This window comes from Callorhinchus milii, unplaced genomic scaffold (assembly GCF_018977255.1).
Source record: "Callorhinchus milii isolate IMCB2004 unplaced genomic scaffold, IMCB_Cmil_1.0 Scaffold5, whole genome shotgun sequence".
NCBI lineage: Eukaryota > Metazoa > Chordata > Chondrichthyes > Chimaeriformes > Callorhinchidae > Callorhinchus > Callorhinchus milii.
The window spans coordinates 13,174,622-13,190,373 of NW_024704746.1; the positions used below are offsets into that span (position 1 = coordinate 13,174,622).

At 39.3% G+C, this 15,752-nt stretch overlaps 1 protein-coding gene and 1 non-coding gene across 6 annotated transcripts in view; both read left to right on the top strand.

The window, feature by feature from the left end:
* camsap2a (calmodulin regulated spectrin-associated protein family, member 2a) overlaps positions 1–15,752 on the top strand; it is a 59,564-nt gene that overhangs the window by 17,470 nt on the left and 26,342 nt on the right. For all 5 annotated transcript variants that reach the window (XM_007887308.2, XM_007887310.2, XM_007887313.2 and 2 more), the window contains exon 3: positions 14,888–15,049. In XM_007887308.2, coding sequence (XP_007885499.1) covers positions 14,888–15,049 — 162 coding nt within the window. The remainder of the gene's footprint in view (positions 1–14,887; positions 15,050–15,752) is intronic.
* On the top strand, positions 1,750–1,821 carry trnat-ugu. Its single transcript has one exon. It is a non-coding gene; the product is annotated as a tRNA-Thr (tRNA).

Below are 15,752 nucleotides of genomic sequence, written 5' to 3' on the forward strand. Positions count from 1 at the left end.
AAACCGACTGCTTGCAGAAAGGAACATGGCAGCTGTTAGTTGTTTGTTTTTGGCCAACTTCAGGTCCCACCTTTGTGCCGACAGTTTGGGAGGAAGTAAGTTCACACCCAAAAGTGAAATTAATGAGGAATGAGCTATGAGTAATGATTAGACAAGCGAATTGCAAGGGCCAATTTCAGGACAGATGTCAGGAAGTTTTGCTTTACAAAGAGAGTAATTAACAACAGCTCAGTTGGTTGGAAGGGTGGTTGAGGCCAGGACTCTGGACTCGTTTAAAAAGATGTTTGTTGCTGAGGTGGAAGGTCGGTGTTCTGGAAGGATGAGGTCAGGTGGGTCTTCTTCGTCTGAATTTGTCTTGTGAATAGATTGCATGTGCTAATTATCAAGCCAAACCATCCTGAATCATCTCGCTCTTTGTTGCAACAGAGATTACTAAAATACTCAGCAGAAGTATGTGAATTATAGACTAGTCACAATATCATAGAATCATAGAATTGTTCAGCACAAAAAGAGGCCATTCGGCCCATCGAGTTTGTGCCGGCTCTTTGAATAGAGCAATTAATATCAATCCCACTCCCCATCCCTTTCCCCATAACCCTGCAAACCCATCCTCCTCAAATACCTGTCCACTGCGTTTTAAAAAGTTGTTATCGAATCGGCCTCGACCACCCTTTCAGGCAATGCGTTCCAGATTCAAACAACTTGCTGCGCAAAAACATTTCTTCTTACCTCCCCTCTGCTTCTTTTAGAAACTATTTTGAATCTGTGACCTCGAGTCACCGACACACCCACCAGTGGAAACAGTTTTTCCCTTTCTAATCTATCAAATCCCCTCATGATTTTGAAGACCTCTATTAGGTCTCCTCGTAACCTTCTCTGCTCCAATGAGAACAATCCTCACCTCTCTAACCTTTCCTCATAATCAAGGTCCCTCATTCCTGGTACCATCCTCGTAAATCTCCTTTGCACCCTTTCCAATGCCTTAACATCCTTCCTATAGTGTGGTGCCCAGTACTGGATGCAGTATTCCAACTGAAGCCTAACCAGTGTTTTATATAGGTTAATCATAACCTCCTGACTCTTGTACTCTATGCCCCTATTTATAAAGCCTAGAATCCCATTTGCCCTTTTTACAGCCTTACCTACCTGTCCTGCCACCTTCAAGGATTCATTTACCTGCACCCCCAGGTCTCTCTGTTCTTTTACCCCCCATAAGATTGTATAACCTAGCCTGTATTGCCTCCCCTCATTCTTTCTACCAAAATGCATTACTTCGCATTTCTCTGAATTGAAACTCATCTGCCATGTGTCTGTCCATTTTACCATTCTGTCTATGTCTTCCTGCAGTTGGCTCCTATCCTTCTCACTGTTTACCACCCTACCTAACTTTTTTCCTCTGGCTTTCTCCAGTATGTCATTTTGAGTCGCACTTTTTTGTCAGATCTGTCTTGAAATGTTGGCCAAATCACTGAGGTGCAGTTGGATGTGTTTTGGAGAGATTGTCACGTTAAGCCATGCAAAGTACCCTTGTTGTATGTTTGTGGTATTGTTTCTATTAAAGCTCATATTTTATTCAGGTTTTATCTATGTTTTGAGTCAGTAACCTGTAATTCTAGTTTAGGACAGATGCTGAAATATCTTCACACAGAAGGGAATCGACAGAATGTGGGAAGGGGGAATGAGGACAAACCACTGGAATAATTTTAAAAAATAACTTGATGCTGTAATGGGATGGCTACAGGGATGTGGAGTCCTGTAGCTCAGTGGTTAGAGCACTCGCTTTGTAAGCGAGAGACCTGAGTTCAATTCCAGGCAGGGCGAAACCTTGAAAGTTTCCTTACTCCACACAGAGCCTAATAATAATCCCTCCAAAACCAAAAACAATAATAAATTGGTCATTTTCAATCCATATAACTATTTGTGGGACATTGCTGTGCGCAATTGGCTGCCGCGTTCGCCCACAAATATACAGTAAATTCACTTTGCAGTGTGTTCTGTAAAGCGCTTTGGGATGTCCTCCCGACATGAGAATTAAGTCACTTGAAAATGCTCTTGGTTGGTGAGGAGGGGAATGGAATCTCAAATCTTGCTTTGTTTTACATAAAACTCCTCAGGTACTAATCCAGGAGTGTTGAAAGTTCGGTTGAGACCTGATGCCAGCGCAGATTCAGCAGTGACGAGATCTGCTTTTGTCTGTTTCCTTCCCTCAGGGAAATGAGACAATTGTGGCTGGAGATGTAAAGCACTAATGGAGGCCTCTGTTTCCATGGTGATCATGGTGTGAAGGAAGACTGTCATGCTGCGACTAGTTCTGTCCAACAGTATGTGGAGGCTGTAATTTTAGAGCACGTCAGTTCTGTGACGTTCCATAAGCAATGCCACTTGCATGTAATGTGAATACATTCTCACAAAAACTGAAATGCATCATTTGCATTAACAAGGCAGAACTGAAGTGTTTGCACAAACTTTTTTTTATTTAAAAAAAGTCGAATTTTGAATAGATGTCCACTTCATTTTTATTTTCTGTCAGTAATTTTGATGCTGCCCATTTTCTCTTTACACAAAATACATGCACGGCTCTGTTTTTTGCCATCTTCCTTTCAGTCTTAGTGTTCAAGAAGTCATTTTAATCAAGAGCTGCACAAAAATTGCTGCCGTGTTTCCTGTTGCCAACTTTTATCACACCATTGAATGTTTGTTTATTTGAGGAAAATCCTGCCTTATTAGAGTGAAGCCTTATTACCTTAGTACGTGATCTTTAAATTAAATGGTGATCGTTGTTGTTGGGGATTAATATAAGGAGTGGTTGAGACTAGAGCCACTGGGCTCATTTTAAAGAGCAGCTTGATTCTGCGATGGGAAGACAGTAGGGTGAGTATTCTGGAAGAATGAGATCAGATGAGCCAAAGGGCCTTCTTCATCCAAATCATTTTTGCACAAAAATTGAGTTGGAATAACTCCTTCAACTGATACAACTTTGGAAAAATGTCTACAGTTTAATTTTCTGTATCAGTGGTGAAAGCATCCTTTTATGAAAGCAATATAAGTTACAGAGCCCAATGCCATTAATAACTGGTCTGAAAGAAGAGAAGGCTGAGTTTGTTTTTCAAACCCATGCGTGCTTAAAATAATCCTTGTGATGCTTATCACATAATCTCTGCAGATGAATTTTCTTGCTCTCATTTTCTCACTCTTTTGACAGTGGAGGAATTAATATTTTGAGCTCTATCAATCTAGATAGCGATGTATAACTAGTTTGCAGTTTGAATGTGATCTGAAATTAGGCAGCCAGAGAACAAGTTAGTCACCTTCAGAGGTCTGTGAGCAAAACTCCATTTTGTCCGACAAAGTAATAGTGTCAAACCAGTACCCACAGCATAACTGGGGTGTAACCTGACTGACTGCACTGGCACTAAGGGAGGAACGGGTTACGGCTTGCCCAAGACTTACTTAAATTATAAACTATTTAATTAGACTGCAAGCTACACTTTGGGGTTTGGGTGCATTTTTGTTTAATGACAACCCCAAAGATAATGTAAAATACTGCTCTATGATATGTGGTGGTGATGCTAGCTTATTAAGAATACTGCATGTTTCAGATTGTGGAGAGTTCCATTCATGAAGAACAGACTAAAAGTAACTTTGATGTTTGTTGTGATAACTGTTTGATGGGGGATACAATTAACATGTTTGTTGGGTCTGCCCGGAGTTTGGCTGTCAGCAAGCGGCGGCACCACAACCTGACTGGAATGTTGAACATCTGTCTCTTGCTCGAGTAACTTTCATCAACTCATTAAAGTGAACCTTGAATTTTCCCTTACGTCTCCTATACTGGAACCTGGAGCTGTATCCAGGAAACCATTTGGAGGAGTAAGGCATTTATGCCCTCTATGGAGGTAGAGGTAGAAGGACCATTTTCTGTATTTGAGCAGAAAGCGCTCTGGGACACTACCCAGGGTGAGGGGAGCTATATAAAAATACAAGTTGTTGTTATTGTATTTGCAACATCAGAACTAGATGGTTTAGTGAGCTTCCTTTTCTATTGATGCTCTGCTGCAGTATTACCGCAGCAGGTCTGCATTAGGAGCACTGCAGAATTGCGGTGACAATTCACTATCTTATCTGATCTTGCTATTCTCTCTTTAATCTCCAGTACCGTCCACTCTATATGATACCCAGCACAAAACATTTTGGAATTGCAACGGTCATATTGCACACTGTCATTCCTCCCCCTGTCTGAACTTACAGCTCTTACCCTTCCCTCCCAATCTCCTGTTATGCTCTTCTCTTCCCCCCACCCCCATCATCATACACAGATTATCTTTTGCTTTAAAAAACTGTTCCGCCTTCCCGTTCACATGATCAATATAATCTTCTGTTCTTGTCATTTTAATTTTTTATTTCAACATAGCCTTTGATTTAAATTTTCTTTGTGTTTAGTTTGTATTCTCTCCAACTTCAGTAGTGCAACTTATTTTTATGCCTTGATCTGATGTATAATTCGCAGCATTGCATAAGCCTTATCTTGTGACTGTTTTGCATGCCTGGTAGGACACACGAGCCCTTGCACAGAACATATTTTCCTCCAGTGCAAAGCTCCACATTCTGGAGATGAGGAGAGTTTCTACTATAAAGCAGTATAACATTAACTAGTGGTTCGTGCTAACCAGTTTTTCTGACTAAGCGCAATCAGACGATTTATTTTTAGGTCTTTACTAATCCAGATCTATCAGACTACAGAAAATTTGGCTTCGGGAATCAGGAGTTATTATTCTCCTCTAAGCTGTTCCTTTCAGAACAGTTTTTTGTACGTTTTAAATGATTTTTGCCTGTGGTCTTCTGCATTCTTTCTGTTTCAGATTGTCACTCCTGTAATATGCTTGAAAATAGCAGTTCGTTATCAAGTATAAGTATCAATACATTTCTTCCTAACCCACAAAACAAGCGCAAACTCCCTTAGCTCCACATCAAAACTACTTTTGTCAGAGGCCCATAAATAGTAATGTTTGAGTATTGTAAGACCTAGAAAGCATTTGGTATGTTATACCATTTGTAATACATGACTATGACCCTCTGTTGTGATGGCTGTTTTTAAGAAGTAAACTGCACAAAATATATTTCCGGGGTAAACTTGACTGAGGAAAATAATCTTTCTGCAGTCTTCAGGGTAATTTTTATTTAGTTCCTTACACAAAAGCCTCTTTATAAGTGCCAATTTGTTACTTCCGTGTCATCAATTTTCAGATGTCTCTATTGGCAACTATAAACCAAACAGTCACCTAGTTATAAATGAGTTCTTTCTGAGAGGAGTATGCAGTGCACAGTATGAAGGAGCATAAATGAAGGCCTGAAGGCCAATAAAAGCCAAGCCAATGGTTGCTGTGTTTGACTGGGGTAAGGCTGCGTTTCCTTTTTAATGACGAATAGGAACTTGGATCTAAGTCAACTTTTCCCTTCACTGTTTTGCTGGAAGGGAGAATTTATTTCATTCATTCGCTCATCCTCGTTGGGTAGTGTGTTCTGTGAACCAATATGTGAGTCTTTCAGTGAGTTCCAGGAATAAAATAGCATGCTGGATTCTTTTACTGCAGATGTGGCAAATTAATTTATACAATTCCCTCACCTTTTTTTCCTCCCCCTCATGTTTCCTATGTCAGAGCCAATCTAGAGACATCTTCACAACCCTGGCAATGCTGCAGAATGGAAACAACATCCCCTTCCATCCAGAGGCAAAATGCTTGAATCACACCACTACTTGCAAGCTGGTACTCTCAACTAGGGAATTTGGTTGTTAACATTTTTCATTGGGCCCATGTAAACAGACTAGCAGAAAGAAGCGAAGGTGCATTCTCAGTTAATAATTCTTGCATTTTGATAATGCTTTATTGCATTATTGAGACTTCTCAAAGCATCTCTCATGATATACTGTGAAGTGGTGCAACTATTTATTGGGTGAACTGTAATTGAGAGGGGAATGTGAAACTTATTCCTGTATTACAAATTAATTTCTGCGCAAAATGCAAATCTTTTGATGCTGCTGTAGTCATAATTTTGTAGAAGACTGATAACTTGCCCAAATCTCTGCAGTGTTATAAAAGGTAATCTCTGGCAAAGATTAGGCAGGGAGGGCTGTCTATAGTACTGATGGGAGCTTTCTCTGCCGTTTGTCAATCCAGGCTGAAATATTCATCACTGGCAGTATGTAAGCTTTGTAGAACACTGGAAAGGAAGTACGGTACTTTCTACGGCACACAATCTGCTGTGTATTCAGTACACTCTAAGATGATTTACGTTCATATTTCTTTAGAAAACAAATTTCTGCCATCTGTTGCTTGCTTGTTATAAAGCTAGGTGAGTATGTTTAGAATCTTGGTGATAGTTTTTCCAACGCCCATCCTTTTGGTATAAATAACTGTAGTTGTTTATGCAGGCCCTATGCCAGTATTTACTGCTGAAAGACCGACTCTGTGAGATTTCACATAGAGCTTCTGTCAGGAAACCAGTGAGGAGGCAGCCACAGTCTGGAAATGACAGATGTGCAATGGCTGAAGTTAACCAGGAGCTTTCATTGTTCTTCAGCTGCTGTGGGAGTTTGTGTTGACTGCTTTTTCTGAGTGTGTTTTAAAGATATTCAGATTTTTCTCCTGCTTGTGTTTCTTTTTGTCTCATAATCCATGATTAACAAGCCAATGGGTGGGTGAACTGACCCCAGACCTCCACTGTGGGCACTCTAACCAGCCAGCAGATGGTGCCTGAGAGTGCTTTTCCTGTCTATCCTCCCTGGCTATGTGAAGTGCTCAGCTGTCACTTGAGCAGAGTGGTGCTTCAGTTTGCTACAGATCTGTCCTGCCCTCAACTACTAATCCGGTTCTGATACTGTAGCAAAGCTTAGTACAGTGTATGTATGATATATATTTCGAAAACTACTGAACAGACGATTTCATGGTAACGTAATAGTTTCCTTTGATATACTGACATTCCTTTATCGTGAATGCAAGGATTATTATTATTATTTACCAAATTGGCTACTATTTTATAGTAAACCCAGCTGCTAATCTGTAATGGAAACATCTACAAATAGCGATAAGGTCAGTGCATTTTTGTTTTCAATGAAATGACTGAGGAATATTGGCCTGGACCCTGCAGATTAAAGTACTCTCGTGGGATCTTTTATTTTATGTTAGTAGGTTAGTATATCCTCCTTATATTGCAATGCATTTTAAATATTTTCCTTTTTGGAGGAGAGGGCTGCAAAGAGGGCAGCATTAAATAACGGGATGGCATTTCACACAGGAGAAACACACTCACCAAGATCACCAGCCTTGTTGTTTGCAAGTTCTGGCAAAGGGGTCAGTAAATCTGACTTAATCCGATGTGCTGTGTTTTCTAATTTTAGCCTGCAAACCGTTCAGCATTTTACTTTGGGGGTGGTCAAAAACATTTAGTGTCTAACAAGGTTCAGTTGGAAGTGAAATGATGCATGTTATTGGCAGAAGCATGCAATCCCACACGACCTACATCTGCTCCTTGTACAGATAACATCCCAGTGAGGCTGGAGTCGAGCAGTATTAATGCACTATTACTGTATGTGTGGGTGCATTGTTGTCTGTAATTATTGTTAGAACCAGTGGGCTATAGATGCAGTGAAGCAGCTAATGGTTGTTGGTTGGTTTTATGGTATGCACGGGTGTTTCTGCACTTCAGGGATATTGTTACACTGAGAAGAGTCCAAAGCAGTGAGCCAGTCTGCCTGCATTTTGGTTTAATGGAGAGGAACCGATTTGCTATAATCTTGGTAATGACATAAACTGATGCTGGCATCTTGATGGCAAAGCACCGTGTAAATTAGCAGTGGAAGCTTAAAGTGAGCAGTACTGGAGCTCAGCTGTCGTTCACTTTGAAGAGGTATGGATAGAAATTCCACCTGGGTCTAGTTTTACTCTAAACGTAGCGTTTCAGAGTACAGAATTTAAGTACTGTCTTTATTTGCGAAGTCAGTTTTCTGACATTTTTCGTTAAGATTCACAGAAAAACAGGCTGCAAAGTTAAGACTGAATTCAACAATTTGCCAAATTCCCCATAATCTGAAATGGTACATTAATAGAGTAAAATTAAACCCAGGTAGGATTTCTGATCTGTATTTTCCACAGTATTACTGCAGTTCAAGCTCAGGGTCTGTTTTGATTCCACCTACATTCCCAAAGGTTCTTGTTCAGACCAGTGGGTAATCTGAAAACCCTGAACCAACATTTATGAAATGTTATTTGTGTGGAAGCATATGGAATGCCGGGTTACAGAGTTTTGCAAACTTTTGTAAGCCTAGAATCTGGAAATAAAGTTTTTTTTTAAAAAAAAAGGCTCCAGTCAATGCACTGAGGAGAAACGTAACTTGGACTTTCTACTATACATTGCTGTACTGTTGGGAGCAAGATCACTTCCAGTGCAATGAGTAACTGCTGGTTTTCAGGTTCTGGGATGTGCACAATTGGCTGCTACGTTTTGCCCACAAAATATACAGTCAATTCACTTTACAGTATATTCTGTAGTGCATTGGGACATCTCAATGATGTGCTAAGGTACTATATCAAAAGCTATTATTATTAATAAACAAGTCTGCAGGCACTGGCCTTTTTAATGATGATTTTCATCTCTGTCACAGCATTCAATGCATTGCTCTGAAAATAATGAAGAAACCTGACACAAACTTCACAAGACAATGCAGTGATGTAATTAACACTTTAATTATCTATCAATTGGAAATTAAAATATGAACTACAGCAAAAGATAGAACTTGACCAGTTTTTAAACGGGGACTTTCATATAAATCATTTAAATATTGTGTTATTAAGGAATCTTATTCGAGGCTAATTCTCATTTTATTTTCCTTTTTTACTACAGAATGCATTGTGTTGTCTTGAAGAAATACTCCAGACAATATAGGCAGACAGGACTCCCATTGAGTGAAATAGATTCATTCAGTATTAGTAGATTTACAGGCAGCCCAAGAATTCCTTCCAACCTAACCATTTATGGTGACTTGAAGACCAAAGTTCATATTTCAATCTATCCAGTGAATCCCCTGCTTAAAATTAGATTGCTGTAGCATTTCCATTTTCCCTGCATCCAGCACAGAAAGAACTAGTCTAATAGTAGTGCAACTTCTATAATGCATTCAGGTGTGGGTGTCTCAAAAGTCTCTGTCAGGTTACTTAAAAAACCCATTGGTGACTTTCAAACCCAAAAGAGTAGTAAGTATGTGAATGTCTGTCTGTAGAAGTACACTGTTATGCTACGAGTAAGCTGCAGGGATTAAGTTGACTGCAAAGATTTAAGAATCAATCTCATTAAACAAAAAATCTTTATTGATACAAAGAATCATAGTCTGGTGACATTCCCCTGTGTCCCCCTTTGTCTGTAACCTTGAAAGCATTAGTGTTGACTGACTGATTATGTTAATATGGATTATTTCATTCATGCAATCTATTACACTTCATGGTTCAATATTTAATTTAAAATATAATTAATAACAATCCTTGCATTTGATATCACACCTTCCATGTTAGGAGGATGCTTTTACAGAATTTATTGTAAAGCGTATCAACTGTTTTGTAGGCAAACAAAATTTCCTATTTAACTGATGGTGTATGCTTAGAGATGTTTTGACTTAGTTCCAACTTGCAGAAATGCAATTTCTCGTTTATTGTCACTGTCAAGAAGTGTCATCCTTCAAGCATGTTGTCTGTCAGCTGATAGTAATGTGTTAAATTCTTGCTGTGATTCACTTCAATATAATAAAACAATGGATGTCCCTGTCGGTTCTAGGTAAGAACAGCTAATCCTGTTTTGCTGTGGTTGGTTGTTTCTTAGATCATTGGGTGGCCATGAAGAGTCTTGCTCTGAACTGTCCAAGTGAGTACTCAAAAGCCTGCAGAAGACTTTGCCAGTGTAGAATTTCAGCACTTAAGATACTGAAGCAAAATTTAATCCAGGAACTGGCATACATAAAAATGGTTCCTAATAACTGGTCAGTGAGTGCACTTGCCCTTTATTCTGAATTTGAATGCTCGGAGTTGAGAGCAGTAATGCCTCCTTTTAGCCTTCAGCTCAATGATATAATCGAATTTGGGCTGAAATAGAAGAGTCATTCTGTTTCTTGCCACTTGATATACCTGGATAAATGCTCTTGTAGTGTTCAATAAAACCTGATCAACTTTGTAGACAGGCTCTTCCACACTTAAAGTGTATAATCAGAATCCATCTTTTCTGGTTTATTGTATTATAAAATGAAATGACAACAACAAGATTACATTTGTATAGCGCCTTTTACTTCGGGAGGACATTACATATTACATATCAATCATTGTGATTCAGTCATTACTTACATTGGTTTGCATTACCCAAAATTGCAAATTTTCTCAACCATCACCAACTGTTCGACATCAGTTTTAAAACTGATCAATTGGATAGCTCTAGGAGATGTCAAAGTATTGTCGATTATCAGTACAGAGCTGATAGCCAACTTTGCTTGCAAGACCAGTCATTGACAAAGATATCATAGCTACCAGACTACAGGTGGTCAATGGGCAGGTGAGCTATTAATGGTTCCCCATCTTAATTCTGTGCATCTAATAATTTAATCCTCATAAATAAATATTATCTAGAAAAATAAAACTTAAGTCTTAAAAATCTGTATTAATTTAAGTCACATATTTCATGGAGCTAGCTTTGAATCCCCTTTGAGGGAAAAGGAAATCTTCTCTGTGTGTTTACATAGTCACCGGTTTCCCGACAATCACTAGACTTTACATTATATTCTGTGAAGCATTTTGACATGTCTTGACAATGTGTTAAGGCGCTGTATCAAATGCAAGGATTATTATTATTATGTAACAGGACAGATCTAAACCTCCATGGCCAGTGCTAGATGTCAGGCTTCAAAACGCAAAAAAGTATTTGTAAAATGCCATCCAGCAAACACTTAGGAAAGGCCATGGAATCACCAGTGTAAATACAGGATGAGCCATGCCAATTTCATTTCAAATTTCAGTTTAAATATGGTCATATAAAATCTCCAGCCTTCCAGGGTATGTTTTATGTAAGAACCATGTTGAAGGTTCAGGAAGAGGCCAAGTGCACAGCAGATAATATATCTGTTCTGTGTCTGTACAGTGAGTCGGCTTCCCCTCATCTCTCCATACACCCTTTAGAGAAATTGCTTAAGTAATGAATGTTGATTTTTTTAAAAACATACTGCGTATCACAATCTATGATGCTGGTTTACGAACTGTGTGTACATAGTCCCAGGCCAGACAATGTCGATCGTTGCTTACTTGAAGGACTAGTTTCTACTTAACTCGAACCATGCCCTGCCTTCAGGTCACCATTCGTCAAACTGTATGCAGGAAATGTGCCACTCACACCATAAATTATCGTCAAATTAATGACATTTTGCCACCTCCCCCCTAATACTCGCTGCATTCATTCAGCTGTCTTCAGGAAAACACAGCTAGTGATTTACAGTACCAACCCTGCTATGGCATTTGGCTCTTTTGCTTTATGCGAATATATTGTATTTTGACAGAGGAATAGCTTTATTACTCCAATAACATAATGACAATAAATGTTTTTTTTAAAGTTAAAGGATGTAATCCAGCTCTACCTGTCTACTCTCTTCTACCTCTGTATTTCAACTTTTAGGTTTTATCCAAATTTTATATTTTAATTTACTCCTGTATTACTCATTTAATAATAATAATCATAATCCTTGCATTTGATATAGTGCTTTTCACGTTTTGTAGCGCTTTATATTCTGTAAAGGGAATTAACTGTATATTTGTGGGCAAAATGCGACGGTCAAATTGCGCACAGCAGTGTCCCACAAACAGTCGTGGATTGAAGTGACCAATTCATTATTGTTTTTTTTNCTTGAGGGATTATTATTAGGCATGTGTAGTAAGGAAACTTGCCCAAAATTTCGCCCTGCCAGGAATCGAACCCAGGTCTCTCGCTTGAGATTTAATTCACATTTCAAACACTAAACTTCTGCTATCCCACCATCCATTCTGGAGATGATGTTGCTGTCATCGATAATGGCTCTGGAACTCCCTACTTCACTCCCTTCGCTTTGCCCCCTTTCTTCCTATTTTCAGGTCTTGGCTAAAGGCCTTTCTTTTCGACCGTGCCTTTGGTCACCTTCTTCCCCCTCACCCTGGCTCGGCCCCGGGATCCGTTATTGTGAAGCGCTCTGAGACGCCGTCCGGCATGGAGGGCGCTATATAAATCCAAGTTGTTGTTGTAATGGGCCTATGATTGCTGCCTTCTGGGTTCAAAGACTGGGTCTTTAGTCAGTTCAGAGTCAATATGTCATTGGAAAGACCAGGTCAAGATTTGGCTACTGGTGGGAGCTCCAGTAACACAAGTTCACACATCAGCAATTCTCAGAACCAGCTGTCCCCGAACATCTTCCATTAGTGTAAGCCAAAGGCTTTTTACATAAAATCACCAGACAGAAAATGGCTAAGCATATCTTGAATCCAAGGGGAAAATTCTCCTAGATTTTAAATGTGAGGCAATTGTCAATTTCCTACTTGTAGATTGAATCATTTAATTGTTGGGTCGTGCAAAAGTTCAGCTGTAATAAGCATCATATTCCAAATGTGGGTGGGAGCGGGCGGAAGGAGTACAAAGTAAGATGATCTCTCTGTCAACTTTTGGCCTATGGCTGCATCATTTTCCACAGAACCCGAGTCATAAATACAACTTGATATATATTGTTATCAATTCTGCAGGTGTGAGGGACTCCCTAAATTGCTCTCACAAAATTGACTGGTCAGGACATCTCAACCTCCTGGCTCGAATGCTACTGTCACTGCTCTAAGCAAACATTGATAGTAATACCATAAATTTCAGCAACATTTCATTTATACTCATTTAGCCTTGTGGTAATCAAAACGAGTAGTCCAAAGGAGATTTATTTTCTGAATCTTACACTAGAGCTGTACATCTCTTCTGTTGCAGCACGTCACTCTTCTGCATTCTCTCTGAGGTGGGGTTGGTTAGTATGAAAATCTTAATGTTTTGGTACAAGGCAATCGATGTGCTTTCTGGCATTTTCTGACTCGGAGGTATTGATAAATTATTACTACTCTCATCTCTGGGTCAGAACATTGTTGGTTGAAGCGCCGTGAGAAAACTAGAGGTCCTAGCTTTGACTGATGCTTCAGTTCACTGGATCAGCACCGCATGGTCAAAAGCACCACATTGCCTTTCAGATAATATGTTAAACCTAGGTTTGGTACTTCTGTTAAAATTCTCTGTATTTAATTTCTTGTCTGCTTTTTTCTTTCAATAATCTTAGTTCAGTATTGTATTTGGTGCTCGCAACAATGTTAACGCGGGAAAGTATGTTGGATCTGCATCGCTATCGTATTTTCAGGATCAGTAGTTTCCAGTAATAGATCTTCATTGAGTAAGCATTTTGAGTTGAAGAGGGAAGAATTGTTATCTTTAATACATATTTTGTAAATGTTTGCTTTTTATTTCCACCAAACCCACTGATGCTCAAAAGCAATTCAGTTCATTTTTTAAATCTGCGTATGTGTTTTCTAAATATTTCAGAAGAGAAAATATTGGTTAAACCCCAGTTCTAATTAGATGCACAAATCCATAGATTTAGTAACAATTAGGAATATTAAATATTAATTCGCAATGTATGATGATATTTTTAGATTCATTTACAGATTTGGGATGAATCAGTTACATTTCTCACCTTTATTAATAATAATTATAATAATAATCCTTGCATTTGAGATTGTGCTTTCGCGTCAGGAGAATATCACAGGAAAGTGTAGCAGTTGTGTATTTTGTAGGTAAACATGGCAGCTAGTCTACTCATAATAATAATAATAATCCTTGAGTTTGATAGAGCGCTTTTCATGTCGGGAGGACGTCCTCAAGCGCTTCACAGAATACACTGTAAAGTGAATTGACTGTATATCTGTGGGCGAACTCGGCAGCCAATTGCGCACAGCAATGTCCCACAAACAGTCGTAGATTGAAAATGACCAATTTTATTATTGTTTTTGGAGGGATTATTATAGCAGTCACTTGTGCATCTATATTTGGAGCCTGGGCTGAGATTTATGAACCACTAGTTGATTAAATTAAGTTAAATCTCTTTCTACCAGTTTTCTATACCTTTTGTGTGCAGCTCAAGATGTTTGCATTGATTCAAGACACAATGAGCACTGTGAATGTAGAAGTGTTTTTGTGCCAAGCTAGGAAAGATAAACGAGGGACGGAGATATGAACCAAAACAATCACTAGCTGAAGAATTACATTCAATCTGTATGTATCAAATGTACAATATATCAAACGTACTGCCACCTTGTGTAGTAAATATTGAATTCACTGACATTCTAGAGATTGATTCCTGATTAACCAGAGACTTAGAGGTTAGTAGGAAAAAATACTGCTTCTGCTGTTTCAACAGCACTTTATTGAAGTACAAGAGATACATTATTAATATCCTTCTTGTGCCTTATCACATTGAAATATCTCAAAGCACTTTACAGTAATTTTTGTTAAGTACAGTGATTGTGTATGCGGCAGCCAATCAGCGCACCACATATTCCACAAATGAGTGAATTAACCTAATTTTTGTAGAGGATTATTGGCCAGAAAGAAACTCCCTTCTCTTTTTGAATAGTGCCATTGGTATTTTTTTAATATACACCTGAACAGGCAGATGGGATCTCGGTTTAATGTCTCATCCAAAGGTCAAAACACCCTGAGCAGAGCCCTCCCAACATTCCACAGAGTAGACTATGAGTCTTGAGTCATTGCTGAAGACTATTCTAAATAGGTTCTTGTACTTTCCTCTTTGCAGGCTGCACACGTAGCCATGATTGACACTCTGATGATGGCTTATACTGTGGAGATGATCAGCATTGAGAAGGTGGTCTCGTGTATTCAGCAGTTCACAAACTTCTTCCCAGCCACAGACCTTCCCTACGATATTGAAGATGCCATCATGTGCTGGATAAATAAGGTAAGCGTTATTACTCAGATGAGGCAATTCATTAAATAGGATTCGGACTGCTACCCCAACTGACTGATGAATGCATACTGTCAGTGAGTCTGCCTTTCCCACAAAGATGCATAGTACATAGTCCATAATGATGCATAGGACAACAACAACAACAACAAGATTCCATTTATTGAGCGCCTTTCACGTCGGGAGGACGTCCCAAGGCGCTGTACAGTTGGGTCAGGACCCGAGCAGGGGGGAAATGGTCAGGGTGAGGGGAGGGAAGGGAGGGAGCGAGGAGGGGGTAGAGAGTCGAGAGGGGAGCTGAAGGCACGGTCAAAGAGAAAGGTCTTGAGACCGGCCTTGAAGGAGGAAAGGGAGGAGGCAAGGCGAAGGCACTGGGGGATAGAGGACTGTACCACATCAAGCATAATGTTTTCCTGGAATCCAGCTCACTAAAAGAATTCTTGGTAAAACCTTAACTGGTCTTTGTGTCCAAAATATAGCTATGTAACAATTTGGTTTGTTACATTAGACAAAGTATGGCATGCTGCCTGGCTGCTTTTGTGATTATTCACCAAGGAATGAAAAATTACCTCACTCGAGGCTTCCACCTTCCAGCTCCCCTCTGCTTAATGATTAAAGTAAAGGTAATAGCTTAAACTATATTGATTTGGATGGAAGGAAGCCTGTAAGAGAATATTTTTTGAACAAACACTTGATG